The sequence below is a fragment of the Xiphophorus maculatus genome, chromosome 12 (assembly GCF_002775205.1).
Source record: "Xiphophorus maculatus strain JP 163 A chromosome 12, X_maculatus-5.0-male, whole genome shotgun sequence".
NCBI lineage: Eukaryota > Metazoa > Chordata > Actinopteri > Cyprinodontiformes > Poeciliidae > Xiphophorus > Xiphophorus maculatus.
This window is the reverse complement of record NC_036454.1, coordinates 190,934-210,303: the sequence shown is the minus strand read 5'-3', so window position 1 is coordinate 210,303 and position 19,370 is coordinate 190,934. Positions and strand designations below refer to the sequence as shown.

Genomic DNA, 19,370 nt, shown 5'->3' with positions numbered 1-19,370 from the left:
TTGACATTCCAGCAAGAACAACTGAGAGCAGTGATGAATGTTGCTGTAGCTCAGTGGTTCCCAAAGTGTGGGGCGCGCCCCCTAAGGGGGGCGCAGTGCCATTGCAGGAGGGGTGCGGGAAGTGGTATGGTTGAATGAAAAAAAAAAAAACAGTTACACAAAAGTGTTTCACTGTAAAGATGGTTTGTAGTTTGTTTTGTTGCAACTTGAAGTGTGAAATAAACTTCAGTGCAGTTTGAAAATAAAATATGTGTATAGGTTTATGTCTGGTGCCCAGTTGATTTGTTTTTTTTGGTGGGGGGGGGGGACAAGGGAGGATATGTGGGGGGGTGCGTGCATGTGGGGGTGTGGGGGTGTGTGTGCGTGCATGATAGAATTAAAATAATAACCTATATAAATACTAATCATTATATTTGAGGACTGTTAGAATCTATGTCTGTTCTGTGAGAGATGTCTGCAGGAAACTGATAAGCGTGCCAGATTGGAAGCAGATACCAGCCACTCTGGAGCCAAAACTAAGAGATGCTCTTAGTAAAACACCAAAAGGTTAAAGGATCAAAGGTTGTGACCCAGAGGCACAGGAACTGCTTTGATGTCCTCATATGTGCCTAAGACAGGAAGATTTCATTGAATAGAAAGATTTATGACTGTGTGTTAGCAGCTGTGTTTTTGTTTTGTGACCTCTTTTACCAGCTGCTGGCCAATGTATATTAGGGTATCATGATGCAAATAAAGGAGGAGAAGCAAGAGAGGATTCTCAGAGCGAGTTTGGAGACTGAAAATCAAACCCTCCTTTCTGCTCTCCTCGCGAGTTAAATCCATTTCATTTGTCTCTTCTTTTATCTATTTCAAGGCTGTAAACCTGACAGTGCACATGTGTACATTTTCAGCATCCTGAAGGACCTTCTGCGTGTCCAGCAGAGTATCGGCTACTGTCCACAGTTTGATGCTCTGTTTGATGACCTGACTGCCAGGGAGCATCTGCAGCTTTATACTCGACTTCGTGGGATTCCCTGGAAGGACCAGGAAAGGGTCAGTCTCACACACATACACACACACTTTTTTACTGTTGTAGAGACTTGCCAATCTGGAACAACTGAGCCATTCATTTTGATGAAATCTTTCATCTTTCCTTTAGTGTTGTGAGAAAATATTTGTCTCTTCTGTTACTTTTCTTTAAAAAAAACGCTGTCCCAATAAACCTGGCTGTGTGAGACAGTAGTTATTCAATTCATTAACTATGATTAATCATATTGTTGGTTCATTTTCAGGAGCCAAACTCATAGCTGATTACTGCCAGTCTTTAAGAATCAGTAAATGGGAGCTATGTGACAGCACGAAGTGGGCTGAGAGAGGAACCCATTCTGGCCCGATCTAAAGTTGAACAGATGAGAAACCGAGTCAGTGACAGTCTGAAAATAATAGTGAATTTTATTTGACATTGGAACAGGTATTTCTTCAAAATGAGATATTGTGGTGGTACAGGTGTTGAACCCAACCCACATAAGGAGGCCGTAGTCTTTGACGCCGCAGTCACAGGTTCCATTCCCGGCCTGGTGATCTGTGCCACATGTCTTCCTTCTCTCTCTGTTTACCCACTTCCTGTCTTAGCACTTTCCAAAAAAGGCCACTACAGCCAAAAAAACTTTAAAAAAACAATTTCAATGAGATTTATCCTGTATAAATAAAGGTCAAATAAAAAATGCTTACAAATACTTCAGAGTCACAGTGAGAACCGTTCTCCACAAACAGCAATATGTTTAGAGGCAGGTGTTTATGGACAGCCTGTCCAGGAGGTCAAAGAACAACCAAAGATCCAAACCACAACAGCAAGCTAAACAACTGAAGGCCAGTCTGGACTTCAGTCCCACTGAACCTGGTCTGACCAGAAGTGGGCTCCTCCAGCATGGCTGAATTTGAATGATTTAAGGTTCTTCAAAGGAAGGTGAAAAAAAGTCATTATTAGCTTCCAAATGATTGCTGGTAATTGCTGTATCTTTACAGACCAATGAGGATATTTGTGGAGGAGGCTTGCTATATCTCTCTAACATCCTCCGATGGATAACACATTCATGAGGCACAAAAGGAACTTGGGCAACTTCCCGTTAGTGACTATTAACTATTTCTTTGTGTGACTGCAGGTTGTACAGTGGGCTTTAGAAAAGTTGGAGCTATCAAAGTATGCAGACAAGCCAGCTGGGACTTACAGCGGAGGAAACAAACGCAAGCTCTCCACAGCTATTGCTCTGATCGGATACCCGTCCCTCATCTTCCTGGTAAAATATTTGACTAGATTTGTTTGCTGGTCATAAGAACCAGGAACATGTGAAACATTTAGATATTCTTGTAACAGTTTAAGTTGTTTTGAACAAGGTAAATGAGAAATGGGAAATTGTTGAGACTATTTAAGTGATTACTTGAGAAGGCTTCATGTTCCAAAGCTGAGCTGTCAGCTGCTACATTGCTTCTACCCACCAAGCCCAGCAGGGTGTCAGGACAGCTGGTGTCTACAGACAACTCATCAGTCCATCTGAGGGTCCAACCACACACACACCAACACCTCCGCACACACCAACACTGTCTTATCCAAGAACAATGTAGAGAAACCAGTTTATTGACCAGTCATGTTCTTGGGCAGTGAGAAAGCCAGAGCACCCAGAAAAAACACAATTCTGAGATTAGATTTTTCTGTGTGAATAATTTGACATAATATATTTTAAAAACCACTGGACATATAGTTATTGTCTTTCCAGTAACTATTGATGAGATTTTGTGGCCCTCAATCAAACTGACCAGATGTACAGTAGTTTGGCCCTCTGTTGAGTTGAGTGAGACTGCCTCATTTTTGGAGCTTGTCATGGAAAAATGACTTTAACAAGAGTCTGGATGAGAAGAAATAAGAAATGTATTAAAACCTTGCAAGGTGAGAACAGAAATACAGAGTGAAAGGAGTCTGTCAGTCTGTGGATCTGGCTTTCTTTTATAGGTTCTGCTCAGAGAAGAGTGGCTTGATTGGACTAGAGGTGTGAGTCCTTGATTGTAATATACCAAATATTCTGTGGAGCCCAACACAGATGCTCTGGCCATTTGTCTATTGTTCAGGACAGAGGATTGTTCTCTAATGCTAAAGAGGGCAGATAAGTTCTGGGTTGGAGAAGTTACGCTCTAGGATCCAGGACACTGGGGTCCATGTGACAGATGATAAGACTATGTAGATAACCTAAAGCAGAAGAGAGGTGAGGAGCACATTAGAAAAATGTTCCATTATAGTCAAAATAAGGAAATCAGATGGAGAAAAAAACAAATGCTTTTCTTCATGTGACATTATCAAGAAATCTGAATTCAAAACATGGAACTAGTAACAATAGCTAATTGTTGAGAGCCGTTGCCAGGCAACAGACACCCTGCTATTCAAGGATTTGATCCTTGGGTCCTTGAATGTCAGAACAAAATCTAGATGATGTATCTGCACTGCCACCTGGTGGCTGTTTGTTACAACACAGAAGATCCGGATGATGATCTGCTACTTCACAAACCGTCCAAAACACTCAGGATTTATCTGCAAATGTACGACATCATTCCCTTTTTAAAGGACTTCATGAATCTGCTGCTGCTGACATGAATTTATGCCTTATAGTTAGTCAGCTATGATTAATATTGATTAAGAGTTCTGGGGGAAAAGTACAAAAATCTAAAGTTTTACTGTCAGGACTAAATACAAAATGATTTAATCTCCAACAAAAGATAACTCAATATTTTTTATAGTTTTAATATGTAATCGAATATTTCTAGAAATGAGATAAAGCAGTTGGGTGATGTGTTTTGTGTCTTATGTGTGTGTGTGTGTGTGAGCCTCTGCTCTGTTCCTGTGTTCTCCAGGATGAACCCACCACTGGCATGGACCCCAAGGCCCGCAGGTTCCTCTGGAATCTAATACTGGACATAATCAAGACGGGCCGCTCCGTTGTGCTCACATCACACAGGTAGGGGGCGCCGCCTGCAGCAACGTGTTTAACCTTCTGGCTCTGATTGGCTCTAACGTCTGTTTTGATGTATTCACCAGCATGGAGGAGTGTGAAGCACTGTGCACTCGACTGGGAATTATGGTAAACGGCCGGTTTAAATGTCTGGGCAGCATCCAGCATCTAAAGAACAGGTGAAGAACATAACCTTGACTGTGCTATTAGTGAGACCCACTCTGGTCCACCCTACTTGTTGTGGATGTCAGCATTTAGTTGGTTGTTTTTCTGGAAAACAGCCAAACTGGCTACTTTAAACCAGCTGGAGGAGATGATGGAGGATGGCTGCCATCTTGTTCTACCTTCAGGGTGAGGGACGTGTGGCAGTAAGAAAACTACCAGCTGCCTCAGTACAGACTATAAAATCTATTCACTCCCTTGGATGTTTTAACTTTGTATTGCTTTTTAAAATCAATCATTTGACAAAAAATGTTAAAGCAAAATTGTATAACATATGTGATTGCATAAATATTCACCCCCTTTAAAGTGACTGACCTAATTCAACAGAGGGCTTGTTGGCCTGAATGTTGGATAGAGAATGGAGGAAAACTGCAGCTTCCTGACTGACACCGATGCACACAGACTCCCTGCTGGGACAGCAGCCAAATACTGACTTAAAGCAGTGATTATTTATACATATATTTATATGGGGGAGTTGTCAAAAAAGCCAAAATTTTGCTGATTGTGATTGATTGGCAAAAGCAACAAAAAGGTGAAATATACAAGGGGTGAATACAGGCTGAAAGGCATCTTAGTTGTATGAAGCCACAAACTTCATTAGGCAAGTTATTTTTTGCAAAACTGTATTATTTTTGTTCATGAGAACAGAACAAATAAACTTAGCCTGTGTGGACTCAAGCTGACCTGCTGGGTCTGCAGTTTGCCTCCAAAACAAAGAAAGAATCTGAGAAACAGAGAATCCAAGTAAATGTTTTAAACATTTTGATTATTTGTTAATCTGACTGAGGTTTATTCGTGTCTACATTTTTTGTTGGATATTAGCAAATATTTTATGATATCAAACAAAGATCTTTCCTATTTTTAATATCACTATTTTCAATTCTGACCGGTTCAGGGCAGAAGCTTTGGAGAAACACATGAACTACTGGAAATAGCAAATAGCAGACGTAAAGAAAAAGAGAAGCTGAATTGATTATTTAAACCATACAGTATAAAGAAGGAAGGCCGTATAAATAAAGTGAATTAAACTGAATTAACAAAATCAACACACTAACAAGAGATCATGTTGTTTAACAAGGACTAGTAATCTGAGCATCATGAGAGAGAGTTGAGAAAATGAAGATTGAATTTTCAGATGACGGCTTGTTGCTATCAATCAATCAATCAATCAAATTTTATTTGTATAGCACATTTCAGCAGCAAGGCATTTCAAAGTGCTTTACATCATTACAAACACAGAAACACAATGCAACATAGAATCAATAATCAAAACACAGCATTAAGTCAAGTTCCATCAATACATTTGTAATTGATTACATTTCAAATACAATTCTAAACAGGTGGGTTTTTAGTTGAGATTTAAAAGAAGTCAGTGTTTCAGCTGTTTTACAGTTTTCTGGAAGTTTGTTCCAAATTTGTGGTGCATAGGTGCTGAAAGCTGCTTCTCCTCGTTTGGTTCTGGTTCTGGGGATGCAGAGCAGAACCAGAACCAGAACCTGAGAGGTCTGGAAGGTTGATACAACAACAGCAGATCTTTAATGTATTGTGGTGCTAAGCCGTTCAGTGATTTATAAACTAACAACAGTATTTTAAAGTCTATTCTTTGAGCTACAGGGAGCCAGTGGAGGGACTTTAAAACTGGTGTTATGTGCTCTATCTTCCTGGTTTTAGTGAGAACGCGAGCAGCAGCATCTGGATCAGCTGCAGCTGTTTGATTGATTTGTTGGACAGACCTGTGAAGATGCTGTTGCAATAATCAATACGACTGAAGATGAACGCATGGATGAGTTTCTCTAGATCTGGCTGAGACATTAGTCCTTTAATCCTGGAAATGTTCTTCAGGTGATAGAAGGCCAACTTTGTAACTCTCTTTATGTGGCTCTGGAGGTTCAGGTCAGAGTCCATCACTACTCCCAGGTTTCGGGCTGATCGCTGGTTTTTAGTTGTAATAACTGAAGCTGTGCATTGACTCTAGATCTATAACTCTAGATCTATAACTCTAGATCTATGACTCTAGATCGTTCCTCTTTAGGTCCAAAAATAATAACTTCAGTTTTGTTTCTGTTCAGCTGGAGAAAGTTTTGGCACATCCACACATTTATCTGTTCTAAGCATCTGTTCAGTGATTGGATGGGCTCTGAGTCACCTGGTGACATCGTAATGTAGAGCTGTGTGTCATCTGCATAGTTATGGTAGCTAATATTATTTTCTGTTATAACCTGAGCTAGTGGGAGCATATGAATATTGAATAAAAGGGGTCCTAGGATTGAACCTTGGGGTACCCCACATGTGACCTTTGACCTCTTTGATGAGAAGTTTCCAATTGAAACAAAGAAATCCCTGTTCTTTATGTAGGATTCAAACCAGTTAAGCACTGGACCGGAGAGTCCGACCCAACTCTCCAGTCGATTCAGTAATATGTCATGGTCAACAGTGTCAAAAGCTGCACTGAGGTCCAACAGAACCAGCACTGTGGTTCTCCCACAGTCAGTATTTATATGGATATCACTGAACACTTTGACTAGGCCAGTCTCTGTGCTGTGGTGAGCACGAAAACCAGACTGGAAGGAGGCAAAGAGGTTGGTTATAGTTAGGAAGCTATTTAACTGTTCCAACAGCTTTTTCAATAACTTTGCTGATGAATGGGAGGTTGGAGATCAGCCTGTAGTTCTACAGTAGTGATTTGTCCAGATTGTTCTTTTTTATCAGTGGTTTGATTACTGCTGTTTTCAAAGCCTGGGGGAAAACGCCTGATGAGAGCCATGAGTTACTATTTGGATCGGATCAGCAGCAATAACAGGCAGAACTTTCTTAAAGAAATGTGAGGGTAAAACATCCAGACAGCAGGAACTGGAGCTTATTGACTTATAATTTCCTGTAGGGTTTTATAATTAAGTAGTTGGAATTGGGTCATTTTTCCTGTATTTGTTTTGTTTGGGCACAGCATTGGTACTGACTTTATAGTGGATGTAGAGATTAATCCTCTGATTTTTGAATTTTCTCTGAAAAGAAGCTGGAAAACTGGTTGCAGGCGGCAATACATTGGAATTCAGGCGGTAACATCACAGGAGGGTTTGTGATTCTGTCAACTGTTGCAAATAAAGCTCGAGCATTGTTAATGTTTTTATTTATGACATCTGCAAATAAAGCCTCTCTTGCATGTTTTAGTGTTAAATGATAGTTACGTAGTCTTTCTTTATAGATGTCACAATGAACGTGGAGTTGAGTTTTACGCCATTTTCGTTTTGCTCTATGGCAGAGTTGTCTTGCAGATCTAACTGTTTGTGTATTTCTCCATGGAGATTTCTTTTTATCAGACACAACCTTCATTTTAATTTGGGCAATGGAATCAATAATATCTGAGACTTTAGCCTGAAAATCATTTACCAACTTATCTACATCATTACAGCTTAAGGGTGAGGAAGAAGAGTAGATTTGATTAAATGTTTCTGCTGTGTTTTCAGTGAGAGAACGTTTTATGATGGTTGCTGTTTGTATAAGTGGGTTAAAAGATAAAGAACTTTCAAAGATAACAGGAAGTGATCCGACAGGGTGACATCAGTTACAGAGACATTGGAAATATTCACACCCTTACTGATAACCAGGTCCAGTGTGTGTCCTTGAGTGTGTGTTGCTTGTTTGACATGTTGTGTTAAACCAAAAGTCTCTAAAATATTAGCGAGCTTTTTTGCCCCTCTGTCTTGGGGGTTGTCAACATGAATGTTGAAATCACAGACAATTATTAAACAATCATAATCAATACATATGAGAGATAGAAGTTCATTCAAGTCAGTAAAGAAATTTTCCACAAAAGTTGGAGTTTTGTATAAAGTTAATGTCAAAGTTCGTTTGTGGCCTTTAACCTCAATTCCAAGATACTCAAAAGAGGTGAAGAGACCCAAAGAGATTTTACTACAATTTATGGTATTCTTAAATATTGAAGCCACGCCTCCTCCTTTTTTGTGTTTTCTATTCTCACTGAAGAAATTGTGGTTAGGAGGCGCAGATTCAATTAGTACGATCAAGCTAATAAGTTTGAATGATGAATCAGAGGTTTGGTGGAAGCAAGCTACCACTGGAAGGATGTGTTGTTCTGTGGTCATATTCCAGATTTGGGGATGGCTACATGATAACTGTGAGGACTAAAAGCAGCGGTAATGTGAAGGAGGTGGTGCGGTTCTTCAACAGGAACTTCCCTGAAGCTGTTCTGAAGGTAACAGCCAGAACATTTGACTCCTAAATCTGTACAGGCGCTTCCTTTAATCTGCTACCATCTTCCCAGGAGCGTCACCACACCAAGGTCCAGTACCAGCTCAAGTCTGAGAGCATCTCCCTGGCCCAGGTGTTCAGTAAGATGGAGCAAGTGGTGGAGGTCCTGGGCATTGAGGACTACTCCGTCAGTCAGACCACCCTGGACAACGTGCGTCCCCTCAGACTGCGTCCCACACTTTAGTGAGGACAGCTGAATTAACCGCTGCCTTCTTCCTATCCAGGTGTTTGTTAACTTTGCCAAGAAGCAGAGCGACAACTTGGAGCAGCAGGAGGTTCTGCCCCCTGGTGGCGGGCAGTCCCCATTGCAGCGCATCTTCAGTTTCCTGAAAGTGCGGCCTGCCAACACGGAGTGGAATGCTCTGATCAGTGAGGCTCCAGAGGAGCTCGATACTGATGATGATGAAGGACTCATCAGTTTTGAAGAGGAAAGGGTGAGTAATATTTCAGATATACCAAAACCCAACAACACATCATCTGCATCCCTTCTTTGTTGAGTTGGGTTCAGTTTGTCTGCAGAGCAGCAGGTAACATCAGAGTTTATCTGACAGGAAGAACAGATGAAGATTATGAGCTGAGGATGCAACAGCACCTCACCATCGGAAACACTGTTCACTCAATAAATTAGATTTACTAAGTGAAACATATTAATAATTACTCACAGATTGATGTTTTCCAGTTTATTTCTGTTAATTATGATGATTTTCCACTTCCAGCTAATGAAATAATGACATTTAAAATTAGAATATTACATCAGACAGATACAAAATTGCTATTTTTTTTTATTAAGCCCATAAATGTGGGCTTAATAAAAAACTATGTTTATTACCTGCTTACAGATTATTTTCAAAAGTTACTGACAAGCCAGCCTCATCAGGACGTAGATTCTAATTAATTCAGTATGACTGTACACTCTGACATCTTGTCCATGCGCAATACAAACTGGATTTGAAACAATTTTTCCACATCTGATTGTTTCTTACCAGCAGCATAGAGAGTTCCCACGCTCTTTGAACTGGATATTCTGTCACATGGTTCATGTAGCTCTCAATAGTCCAAACATCTCAGCAGTAAATAAATGACTTTGATTAATTATTGAGCAATAATAAATAATAATAATAAGCCTACCTCTGTGATCCACGGAAAGAGGAGGACGTTGATTTCCAGGTTCTGGTGGTGTCAGACGTTCAGAGGAGGAGAAGGTGAAGCAACAATGTTTGCTTAATATCTTCTCTTCTGGCAAAGTTTCAACTAAATTTAACTGTTTAACCTGCAGTTTTAGTGCGACACTCAGGAAGAGCGGGAGATGACTTGGTCGGCCAACTGGGTGACCTGTCAGCTCTACAGTTCACAAAAAAACCTTTCAAACCGACGATCTGCCAGAAATGCACGTACGGTAAAAAAGCTCAGGCAGGGTTCACTCAACTCCTCTCAGAACGGTGGGAGGTTCAAATCCACTCAATAATGTTTAGCTCACAGAAAAAGCGCCAAGCCGCCAAATAAACGGAAGTAAATTGACCAATAAGATTTCAGCTTTGGCGTGCCCTTTGACCCCCACAGACTCACACTGATGTGCTCTACGTACAAGATATTTAGACACCAAAGATCTTTTTTTTTCTCCGCAATTGTGTTAATAGTGAAGAGATTTAGATGATTAAAAAATCCAATAACATTTTTTTACTTAAAGGAAAATCTCGATGTACACACAGTGTGAACAGCTGCAGGCGCTACTGTACTGTGATTAATCCATTATTGAAATAATCATCTAATTTAGTTATTGACTGTTAACTAGAGTACACAAACTAAAAAGATGCCATTTGCTGAAAGAACAACACATTATAAGAGCAGCAATGAAGCCAGAACTGTACAAAAGATATAAACGTTTCTATCTTTTATACTTAAACAAATCTCATTATTTCTCAAGGTAATAACACGGAGGGGTTTTGGTCGGGTTCTGGAACTGCTAAACAGACCTGGGTGGTGCAGAGAAGGGAAAATGGGTGAACGACCGTCGGAAAGGCCGGTGCTCAAGAGTTGATTTGCATTTGCATGGTGATGGAGCAACACGGACAACACAGTTTTTGACAATTCTTTGCAGTTTCTTACAATTTCCCATTCTGACAAAACTCTTGCCAATTGCCCTCAAGCTCTAAGCGCACGGCAGCTCTAGCTGTCAATGGCTGCCGAAAATCCCACTTTTTTTCTGGTGATTTAGTATTTAAGATGAAAAGAAAACACTGTAAATCTCTTTCTACACCAAGAACTCAAAGGGCAGTTTTAGCTTCACCTGGTTAAAATCGTTTGGCTGTTTAGTTATTAATCTGTTAATCACCAGCTCCGCCTGCACTGTGTGGATGGAAAGCAGAAATGACTGAACATTTCTTAGCTGCAGATCTATGTTGTGCTACAGATGATCAAGTATTTACTGAAGGAATGCTGCTGTTGAATTTTAGGGAATAAAATGTTTGTTATTTTGAATAAGAATTGAATTATTTGTTTATTTGTATCTTCTAACGTATTTCTAATACTGTATAAATAACGCTTAAGCGGTTAAATGAAAAATCTGCTTAATGTATTCATTTTATCTGAATAATCGTCAGGATAATTGATTGATTATCGATTGATGATCACACTAAAACAGGACCTGGTGTCATTCTTTAACCTCTGCCTTTGACCAAGCAGCTGGAAAGCAGACTGCTGTTCTGTGAAAAACCAACCTTCCCTTTGTGTGTGCGTGTGTGTGTGTGTGTGTGTGTGTGTGTGCGTGTGTGTGTGTGTGTGTGTGTGTGTGTGTGCGTGTGCGTGTGTGTGTGTGTGTGTGTGTGTGTGTGTGTGTGTGGGGCAGGTGCAGCTCTCCTTCAACACAGACACCCTCTGTTAAAACAGAAAACCTTTGGAGCAGAGAGACTGAACTGATCCCACTCTTTTGGACCTCTGAGGCTTACAGAGTGACCTCTGACCCCAGGGGACGTTTGGACCTCTACGGGCTGCTGGGTGGGACAGCGGTGGCTGCAGACAGAGCTGCAGAATGGAGGGCCACTCCACCCACAGCTTCTCCTGAATGTATGAGTGGCTGTCATGCAGCTACACCTGGATGGATGTGAAAGACTGTTTGGTTCTGCAGCTTACTTTGACCAGATGGACCAGTGGAACCAGATGGACCAGTGGAACCAGAGTGGAACCCTCACACCAATCTCAGCTTGTCTTGAGAGCATGCAGTCATGATGAGAATGTAATAGTCTATTTTTCTGTGGCAGGAAGAATGATTTATTTTGGATATTGTAAGGACAGCAGATCTTACATGGAGACGCTTTTTGATGTCAGTCACCTAGAGGCCGTTCACACAGCTTGATTATTGTCCTGATGGTGGCGCACTGTTCTCATCTTGCTCTGTGTCAGACAAAATGTTTTCCTTTGTGCTTTAGACATATCATATTGTGGACTATCAGTTTTATACAGTGTGTATAGTAAGTTAACAGTTACTGCATCAACCTGGAGAGACGACGACCGAGCTGCCATCACTGTGACACTAAAATCAACTCAGTACACAATATTTACTACTGGAACTACCTTCAGCTTAATGTTTATTAATTACAAGATTTCTGTGATGTATTTTATATAAATGTGCAAAAGACAGAAAAAAGAAGCATATTTCCAGAAAGCAAAAGTTAGACTATTTGCTGGCATGTGGATTTAATCAACTTTTTTCATTAGTTTTGTTAAACCAAGTAGTGATTCCTCTTGTTCAGAATTGTTGTTTCATTCCTCCTTTCACAAACATTTCCAGTCCCGGATTTTGGTTTTAATATGTAAATACTGGCATTTTTCTGATGTGATCGTTAAACTTGAAAACTTTTGATTTTTTTGTCTGAAGGTGTATAAGCAGACAGAGGCATTGTCAGCTTGTATTCATTTTATTGTAAAATCTGATTGAAAAGGCCACATCTGGATCTCACAGATGCACATCTGTCTGATCACCTGACTCTGAAGTCACAGCTCTGAACTTTTTTCTGTTAAATTAATGAAAAGAATCATAGATCAGTTTAGTTCTTCATTCTTTTGAATGCAAACATATAACTATAGTAATCAGTTTTATCATAATTAAGTCTAATTACAGAAGCGGTGTGTAGATCGATCCTCACTGCTGCCATGGGAACCATCAGCAAGGAAGAACCAGATGTCCATTAATTCACAACCTTCACTAGAGATCAATCTGGAAAGAGTTCTGATCATTTCCAAACAATCTGAAGTTCATTCATGTGAAAAAGAAAGTTCAGGTAGGAAACCTGCCAACCCCAAGAGAAAAGATCACCTCAGACTCTTCAGGCTTCATGCTAAAGGTTAAAGTTCATAAAAAGACTATTAGAAATATTGACCCAAAACTACAGTTAAATAAATCCAAAACTTTCTGGACTGTATGAAGAGCAGATGAGACCAGAGATGTTTGACCATAACTTTTATCAAGCACTGCTGACAGTGACTGTAAACACAGCAGAACGTCTCCAGAAGATAAAGAAAACTCAAAAGTGTTCCATCTGGCCCATTCAAAGTCTAGAATGGGCCAAGCACTGAATGAAATGCTGTAGTGAGACCTTCATAGTCATGCATTTAGAAATGCTGAAGATGTTAAAGTGGAGACTTTCAATTAGTCACACAAAGCTTCTGGGAGTGTTCAATTATCATATCATTATGATGATCTTATCACAAACTGTTTTAGATTCAGTTCATGGAACAAAACACCAGTACTTAGTTTCCACCAGTGATCTGTTTATTTATTGACCAGATCATTTTCTACTTGATCTTCTAGTACTGGGACATCAGAAATGAGTTTAGACTTTACTTCTAACTGGCGCTACAAATCAGCAGCAACTTGTTTCAGACTAACAGGGCAGTAATTCATGTCACCAGCAGCAGATTTATGCAAACTTTTAAAAAGAGATTGATTGAAATCTGGAACTTCAAAACTTGTATTTGGAGGTGATGAGAGTCAGCAGATTGTCATTTGGGTGATGTGTTTTCTGTTAGCATTTTATTTGAATAAGGAAGCAGTTGTTTCCCTGAGATGAAGGTACAGTCACCCACCGGCCCTTAATGTTGTTGAGCTTTACCTTGGGCTTTGCAGCGCTGGATACTGTTCAGAGTCTGCTAAAGAAATGTTGATTCTTTTTCATTTGGGGCTCTTGATTTTGTTTTGTTTTGACATCAGCATATTTAAACATAACTTTCCATGTACAGACTGCTCGATGTTCCTAATAAAGCTTTCTGTGAGTATAAATTCACACAGACAGCGACATGGTCAATTTTCTTTATCAGCTACATTAGAAACTCACCAATAAAAATGTGAGGTCAATTTATATTCGCACACATATTTCATATTGAAATCCCAGTCAAATGAGTTCATAGGCCTTTACAGCCCATTTAACATAAAATGCAAATAACTTCACTATGAATTTATGGGAAATAAATTTACGGTGAGAAGAGGGACACAAACGAAAGATGCAAAAAAAGAAAAAAAAACGGAAACCAGGGCAAAAAGGAAGGTCATACAGAAGAAAGAATACAACATCTCTACAATATAATGGGGATGAAATCTGGAAGTACTCAGTTTTCTATTTTCATATTTTATTTTTTGTATTGATTCAGTGCTGAAAAATGACGAAATTGAATTCCAGATTTTTCCAGTCATTCTGATGACAGTTACTTGTTTCTTGTCACAAGTTATTAGTCACCAGTGATCCAGCACAGAAACGTTAACATGAATCCTAACAAAAGGCACAAAATGATCCTTCAGGTCTAAAACGTTTCTTCAATTTTTAGCTGGACAGAATCGCTGCATGTTCATCAGCAATTCTGTTCAAGTCATTTTTATTTCATTTCTTGGCTTAATCCATTTTACATTATTACAATTCCAGCATTCACCACAACTCTGAACTTAAAAAAGAATTTAATTAAAACATAAAGAACACCATGTTCCAATTAAAGTAAGAATAAACAAAGTGAAGAAGTTTCTACCCAGCAGCACCATTGAACGCACCATGAGCACTGAACCCACACTTCCCATGTTATCATGTATGAGTGATGGCTCATGTGCAACTGTGTGTTGCATGATTTAACCTTTTTGTAAAAGAAGGCACCTAACGTCATAATCCATGTATTTTATAATGACAAAGTTTATTATAATCCAAATTAAAAACATTTAATAAAAGTACAATATTAGTGCTACTTTAGGTGGTGTTATCATATAAGTTTACTGACGGACCGGAACCATGTGACCACACATGCAGGAAATCAGCCGACACAAATAATCAGACTTTACTTATTTTATTCTTTTTTAGCGCTAGAAAAGAGAGACGCTTACCCTCACAGGCTAATTTGTTGTGGAGTGAAAATAACCGAAATTATACAGCATCTGCTCAAACACGGAAGACACATTGCTTATATCCTAAGGTCCGCCTCCTGGTCTGCTGATGTGTCAGCAGACCAGGAGGCGTCTGCTGACGCTAATTTTTTTTACTACTAATTTTTTAGTATTAAAAAATTAAATTAAATAAAAGGTCCTCCCAGTGGTCATCGATGCTCTAAATTAACTAAAGTTAAGTTAAGTTTTGTTTCTACAGAAAGTTTCCATATAAAATAAAAGGCTTTTGTGTAGAATCTTTGTGTCCGTAGTTTGTGTGTGCGTGCATGTATGGTGCGTGTCTGGAGTAAACGTCTCAACAGTGGTTAAAAAGATGAGTTCCTCAAAAGTTGGACATCTTTAAAACACATTAAAAAATTAAATAAAAACAAATCAGACTTCATCTTCATCATCAAAGGCTACGCCGGTCGCTTGCACCTTTCTGCAAAAAGACAGAAGCTGCTGATCCAGACAGACAGACTGAAGCCAACAGGCTGGGATGTTGGACTGAACGTTACTTCTTAGTGCCGGGGTTGATCAGTGAAGCCCCAGGAAGCCTCCTCTTGGTCACAGACGCAGCGCCGTTCTGCTGCTGTCGGGGTTTCAAATCTGAAAAAGGAGAGCTTTTCAGATTGAAATTCACAATAAGCAATAAATCAATCACATGACAAATGTTCATGATTTATTGTTTTCTCATCCTACATCAGCAGAACATCAAGAATTACTCTTCCAACTCTACACTGGAGATAAAACCTGCTCATTGGTCAACAATCAACAGGTTACAAAAAATAAAATCATATACATGAAGTACAGGCCCATTAAGAAAAATTTGCAAATGGAGTTACTAAAATAAATCAACTTTCTAAGAGGAAAACATTATACAGATTATTTCCACACAGATTAGTAGAGATGCACCAATATGAAAATGTGGGCCAATATCAATATTTGGTGTAAATAATTTATTAAAAAACCAACCACACTGCTGACCTGCTTCTGATAAACTCCCTGTAATCCTGCACTGCTTCACTTTTACTGCTGACCAAGTTCTTTTCAGAAGATGCTTTTAATCTGACAGGCCTCAGTGGAACCCTAACCTGATTTGTTCCTGAAGATCCTGGGTTGGATTTCAGTTCTGTGGTCTTTCTGCATCTTTTCATTGTTTTATAAGTATAGAGTCTGTGGTGTTTATATATATATATATTTTTTTTTTTAAATCCAAAAGTTGTGTTTCTCATTTCCAACCTCCTAACTGGTGGCCCTGGGACGGGACAGAAGCTTACCTGCTGGGCATCGCTGCAGGCTCTTGAAAGGATTCACAGCTGAGCTCCCACCTGGAGGAAGACCAACCCATAAAAACCTGCATCAAATCTGAAGAACTGATACTCAGAAACATCTCCAGAAAAGGAGCTGGACATTATCAAATCGCTCAGCACAATCAGCAAAAACAAAGTGGTAAACTGGAACTGAGGAGGTTTGAAAACTCCAAACACTGACAGAAGGGCTCAGATTGCTACTTTTGCTGTTCAAATATGTTTTCCTGTTTTACCTGGATTACTGAATACCATGTTTGTGTCCTGCTTAGAGCTGCAGCTGCACCAGGGTTCAGAGTCTGGGCCAGAGCCGTTTCTCATTATTGTGGTCAGATTTTAGGTCCAGCTGTCTTTTCTGGAATATGTATTCTTCCCCTCATGCCTCTAAAGACATGATATTTCAAGAAACGTTAGAAAATCATATCACTGGTGATAAGTCCCTGATTTAAATATCACATTAAGCTAACTTAAGATCTGTGTGCTGTTGCCAGTCTTGGCCAGGATTCTCTTGCAGAAGACATTTTAAATAAATAAATAATAATTTAAATAATAAAATAAAACTAAGTAACTGTTTATGTCCCAGTGGGCCAAAAACTGGATAAATGGTAGCAGTAAAGTCATATATAACTTTGTAATCGAGATTGATACTTGGAAAAACATGACCCCATATAGACCCAGGTTAGGTTCTAAGACTTTCCCAAGAATCCCCCTCTTTGATCACAACTAGCACAGAGATTCTATTTTGTGATTCCAATAGAGTTCGGAAGTCACGCTGCTGCAGACTCGGAGCTGGTTAAGATGCCAGAGGGTGGAAGAAGAGGACAAACGGACTGTCAAGCTGTGCAAGTGTGTCAGCCATGGTGAAGAGCAGCTCCTTGAGCTCCTCTGTGGCCTGAGGAGCCTCCATCCTGGTGAGGGTCACACTGAGTGCGGCCGGTCCAGAGCCCACATGAAGAGCTGCCCTGCTGTGCTGAACCACAACTCTCACATCCCCACTGAGGCACGACGTCCTGCAGGGACAGCAAGGCACCGAGGACAGGTCAGACGTCTCAAAGAGCTTTACATGATCCAAACAGAACACGATAAACAAAAGAGATGAAAAGTTTTGATCCACAGTAGAATTCATTCATGCACCATTTATTACAAATCAGCTCTAAACAAGGGGCTTTTCAGCCTTGTTAAAGGAACTCAGTATTTTAGCTGCTTTGCGTTTTTTTGGACGTTTGTTTCAGATTTGTGGTTCACAATCTAAAAAATTTTCTGATGACCCCCCTCCCCCTCTTCCCTCCCCCTCACCTGAACCTCAGGATGTCATCCTCTGTGGATTTCAGGGCCGGCCTGTGTCCCTGAGGGGACAGCGGGGTCAGATGGGGGAGCTGCTATAGGAGGAGACAGAAGACGGGATCTACCTGCGGCTTCAGGACGTCCTCAGAGCAGTCCGCGCTCCAAACTGCTGCTGCGTCCGTCACACTGCAGGACATGGAGACACTGACCATCCTGACCAGTCCAGGTTTCTGCTGCAGCTTACAAACTCTTCACTCTATCACAGCTGATCAGATCAGATGATCTTACTTAACACAGAGTCTTCTTCCTCCTCCTCCTCCTTCCTTCCTGCGGCTGTAGCACACATATCTAGTCTGGCTCTTCATGTCCACCACGGTGCAGAACCAGTTGCTGTCCCTCTGCATGATCCTCCTGAGCTCAGCGGAACCTAACAAAGAGGAGACGTATGACTGTGAAACTCAAACTTCAGCGTATCTGCATCCCATTCACAGACGTGAAACCCTCAAATAACCTCTGACCTATAGAGCTTTAAGACGTAGAACCGACCTTTCCTGCCCTCTAAATGCTCCCAACCGCAGCTATATTCAAACTATATTAATAAATTGCCCAGTTTTGGATCTAACCCAGGCGTAAACAAGTTCCCTTAAAGATTGGACAGCTTTTATATTGCACATGCGCTGATAGGAAGTCCTTCATCCTTGTGTTTTATTGGAGGATTATTATATAATCCTTGAGTGTTTACCGCCACCTACTGCACCGGAATGTGTATGACATTGATGGACAAAAAAAACCATCTGAATTGCAGAATACAACCAACCAATGTTCTCTGACGTTTTACGTGCCATATATATATATATTGAATCAATTACAATGAGAGGGAACTTTTTGAAAATCTACATTTATGAATGTAATGTTGTTTTATAATTGTTACAATATTGACTAGAAATTCCACATTTCTTTCTTTCACAAATAAACCAAACTGAACCTTTTGAAATGAGAAGAAATCTTATTCTAATCCAAATTCCTGTCCTGGAGAACAGGAAGTTGTGAAACAGTTTTCATAAATGTTGTATTTCAACACTCATGAAATAAGTTTTTTATTATTTCCATCTGAGTTCTACACAAAAACCCCCACAATTCTCTACCTAAAAAATAAACCTCCCACTTATGAACTCATTTAAAGGATATATGTTGTTTATTATTTTAAAATGTAGGTCTTTATATTTAGGAGGAATTGGGAATGTCAAATCCTATTTTAAATGTTGTACATTTGTAAGGTGAGAGTTATTTTTGTTTTCCCAGGTTATATGTAATTTACTGAATATTGGTTCAAAAATCTGTTTCTGTATTTTTTTGTGTGTCTATTATAGCAACATAATCACATTTGAATCTTATGTAATCTTGGTATTGTGAGGTTGGATAAACTATTTTTAACTGACTGAACGAGGACATTAGGAATGGCATGAATTACTTCAATGTAATTTGTTATCAAACAATCTGTTTCAAATGTGAAATTCTTCGAAATTGAAGATGTTATCTGATTCAAAATCTTTCTACATTTATCAATTTTATGTTGTAAATTATTTCTCCCAGTAGGGGCTTTACATTCAGTAATGTAGATCCCTAAATATTTAATGTTATTTTTAACTGGAATATTGGAGACTGAAGAACCAGAATAGTTGTGAATGTTCCTAATTTCATATGCATGTCAACCAATCAATCAAATTTCATTTGTATAGCACCTTTCAGCAGCAAAGCATTTCAAAGTGCTTTACATCATAAAACACAAAAATACAAAGTCATAGAAAACACAGTCAACAATATTACATTTTGCACATCAGATTATTAGTTAATGTTTCATGGTTATGTTTCAAAAGCAACTCTAAACAGGTGGGTTTTTAGTCTACATTT

General features: G+C 39.6%; 2 protein-coding genes across 11 annotated transcripts in view; one reads left to right on the top strand and one right to left on the bottom strand.

Moving 5' to 3' along the window:
- abca2 (ATP binding cassette subfamily A member 2) overlaps positions 1-13,753 on the top strand; it is a 146,552-nt gene extending 132,799 nt beyond the window's left edge. For 5 of the 8 annotated variants that reach the window (XM_023343530.1, XM_023343531.1, XM_023343529.1 and 2 more), the window contains 8 exons: positions 891-1,032; positions 2,142-2,276; positions 3,880-3,983; positions 4,064-4,156; positions 8,310-8,412; positions 8,482-8,619; positions 8,693-8,902; positions 10,393-11,231. In XM_023343530.1, coding sequence (XP_023199298.1) covers positions 891-1,032; positions 2,142-2,276; positions 3,880-3,983; positions 4,064-4,156; positions 8,310-8,412; positions 8,482-8,619; positions 8,693-8,902; positions 10,393-10,506 — 1,039 coding nt within the window. In that variant the 3' untranslated portion in view covers positions 10,507-11,231. Of the gene's footprint in view, positions 1-890; positions 1,033-2,141; positions 2,277-3,879; positions 3,984-4,063; positions 4,157-8,309; positions 8,413-8,481; positions 8,620-8,692; positions 8,903-10,392; positions 11,232-11,313 lie in introns of those variants that run through there. The other 3 variants (XM_023343537.1, XM_023343532.1, XM_023343533.1) reach the window with 2 other exon arrangements.
- Positions 13,754-14,618: 865 nt separating this feature from the next.
- paxx (PAXX, non-homologous end joining factor) lies at positions 14,619-18,180 on the bottom strand. Of its 3 annotated transcripts, none has more exons than XM_023343539.1 (8): positions 18,006-18,180; positions 17,748-17,886; positions 17,585-17,663; positions 17,472-17,521; positions 17,007-17,185; positions 16,146-16,196; positions 15,384-15,474; positions 14,619-15,307 (listed from the first exon to the last, which is right to left on the bottom strand). In XM_023343539.1, exons 2-8 carry the CDS (start codon positions 17,861-17,863, stop codon positions 15,259-15,261), a joined length of 615 nt encoding a protein of 204 aa, XP_023199307.1. In that variant the 5' UTR covers positions 17,864-17,886; positions 18,006-18,180; the 3' UTR covers positions 14,619-15,258. The 3 variants fall into 3 exon arrangements, with proteins under 3 accessions (XP_023199307.1, XP_023199306.1, XP_023199308.1); XM_023343538.1 differs by having other exon boundaries at positions 17,978-18,179; XM_023343540.1 differs by having other exon boundaries at positions 14,774-15,307; positions 17,585-17,645; positions 17,978-18,177.
- Between the last annotated feature and the right edge of the window lie 1,190 nt (positions 18,181-19,370).

Coding starts and splice junctions, on each gene's coding strand:
- paxx (XM_023343539.1), bottom strand. CDS start 17,863: ATGCAGAGGGACAGCAACTGGTTCTGCACCGTGGTGGACATGAAGAGC. Junction 16,197..17,006: donor CACACTTGCACAGCTTGACA/GTCCGTTTGTCC, acceptor GTCTTCCTCCAG/GTGGGAGCTCAGCTGTGAAT. Junction 15,475..16,145: donor CCTGCAGCGATGCCCAGCAG/GTAAGCTTCTGT, acceptor CTCCTTTTTCAG/ATTTGAAACCCCGACAGCAG.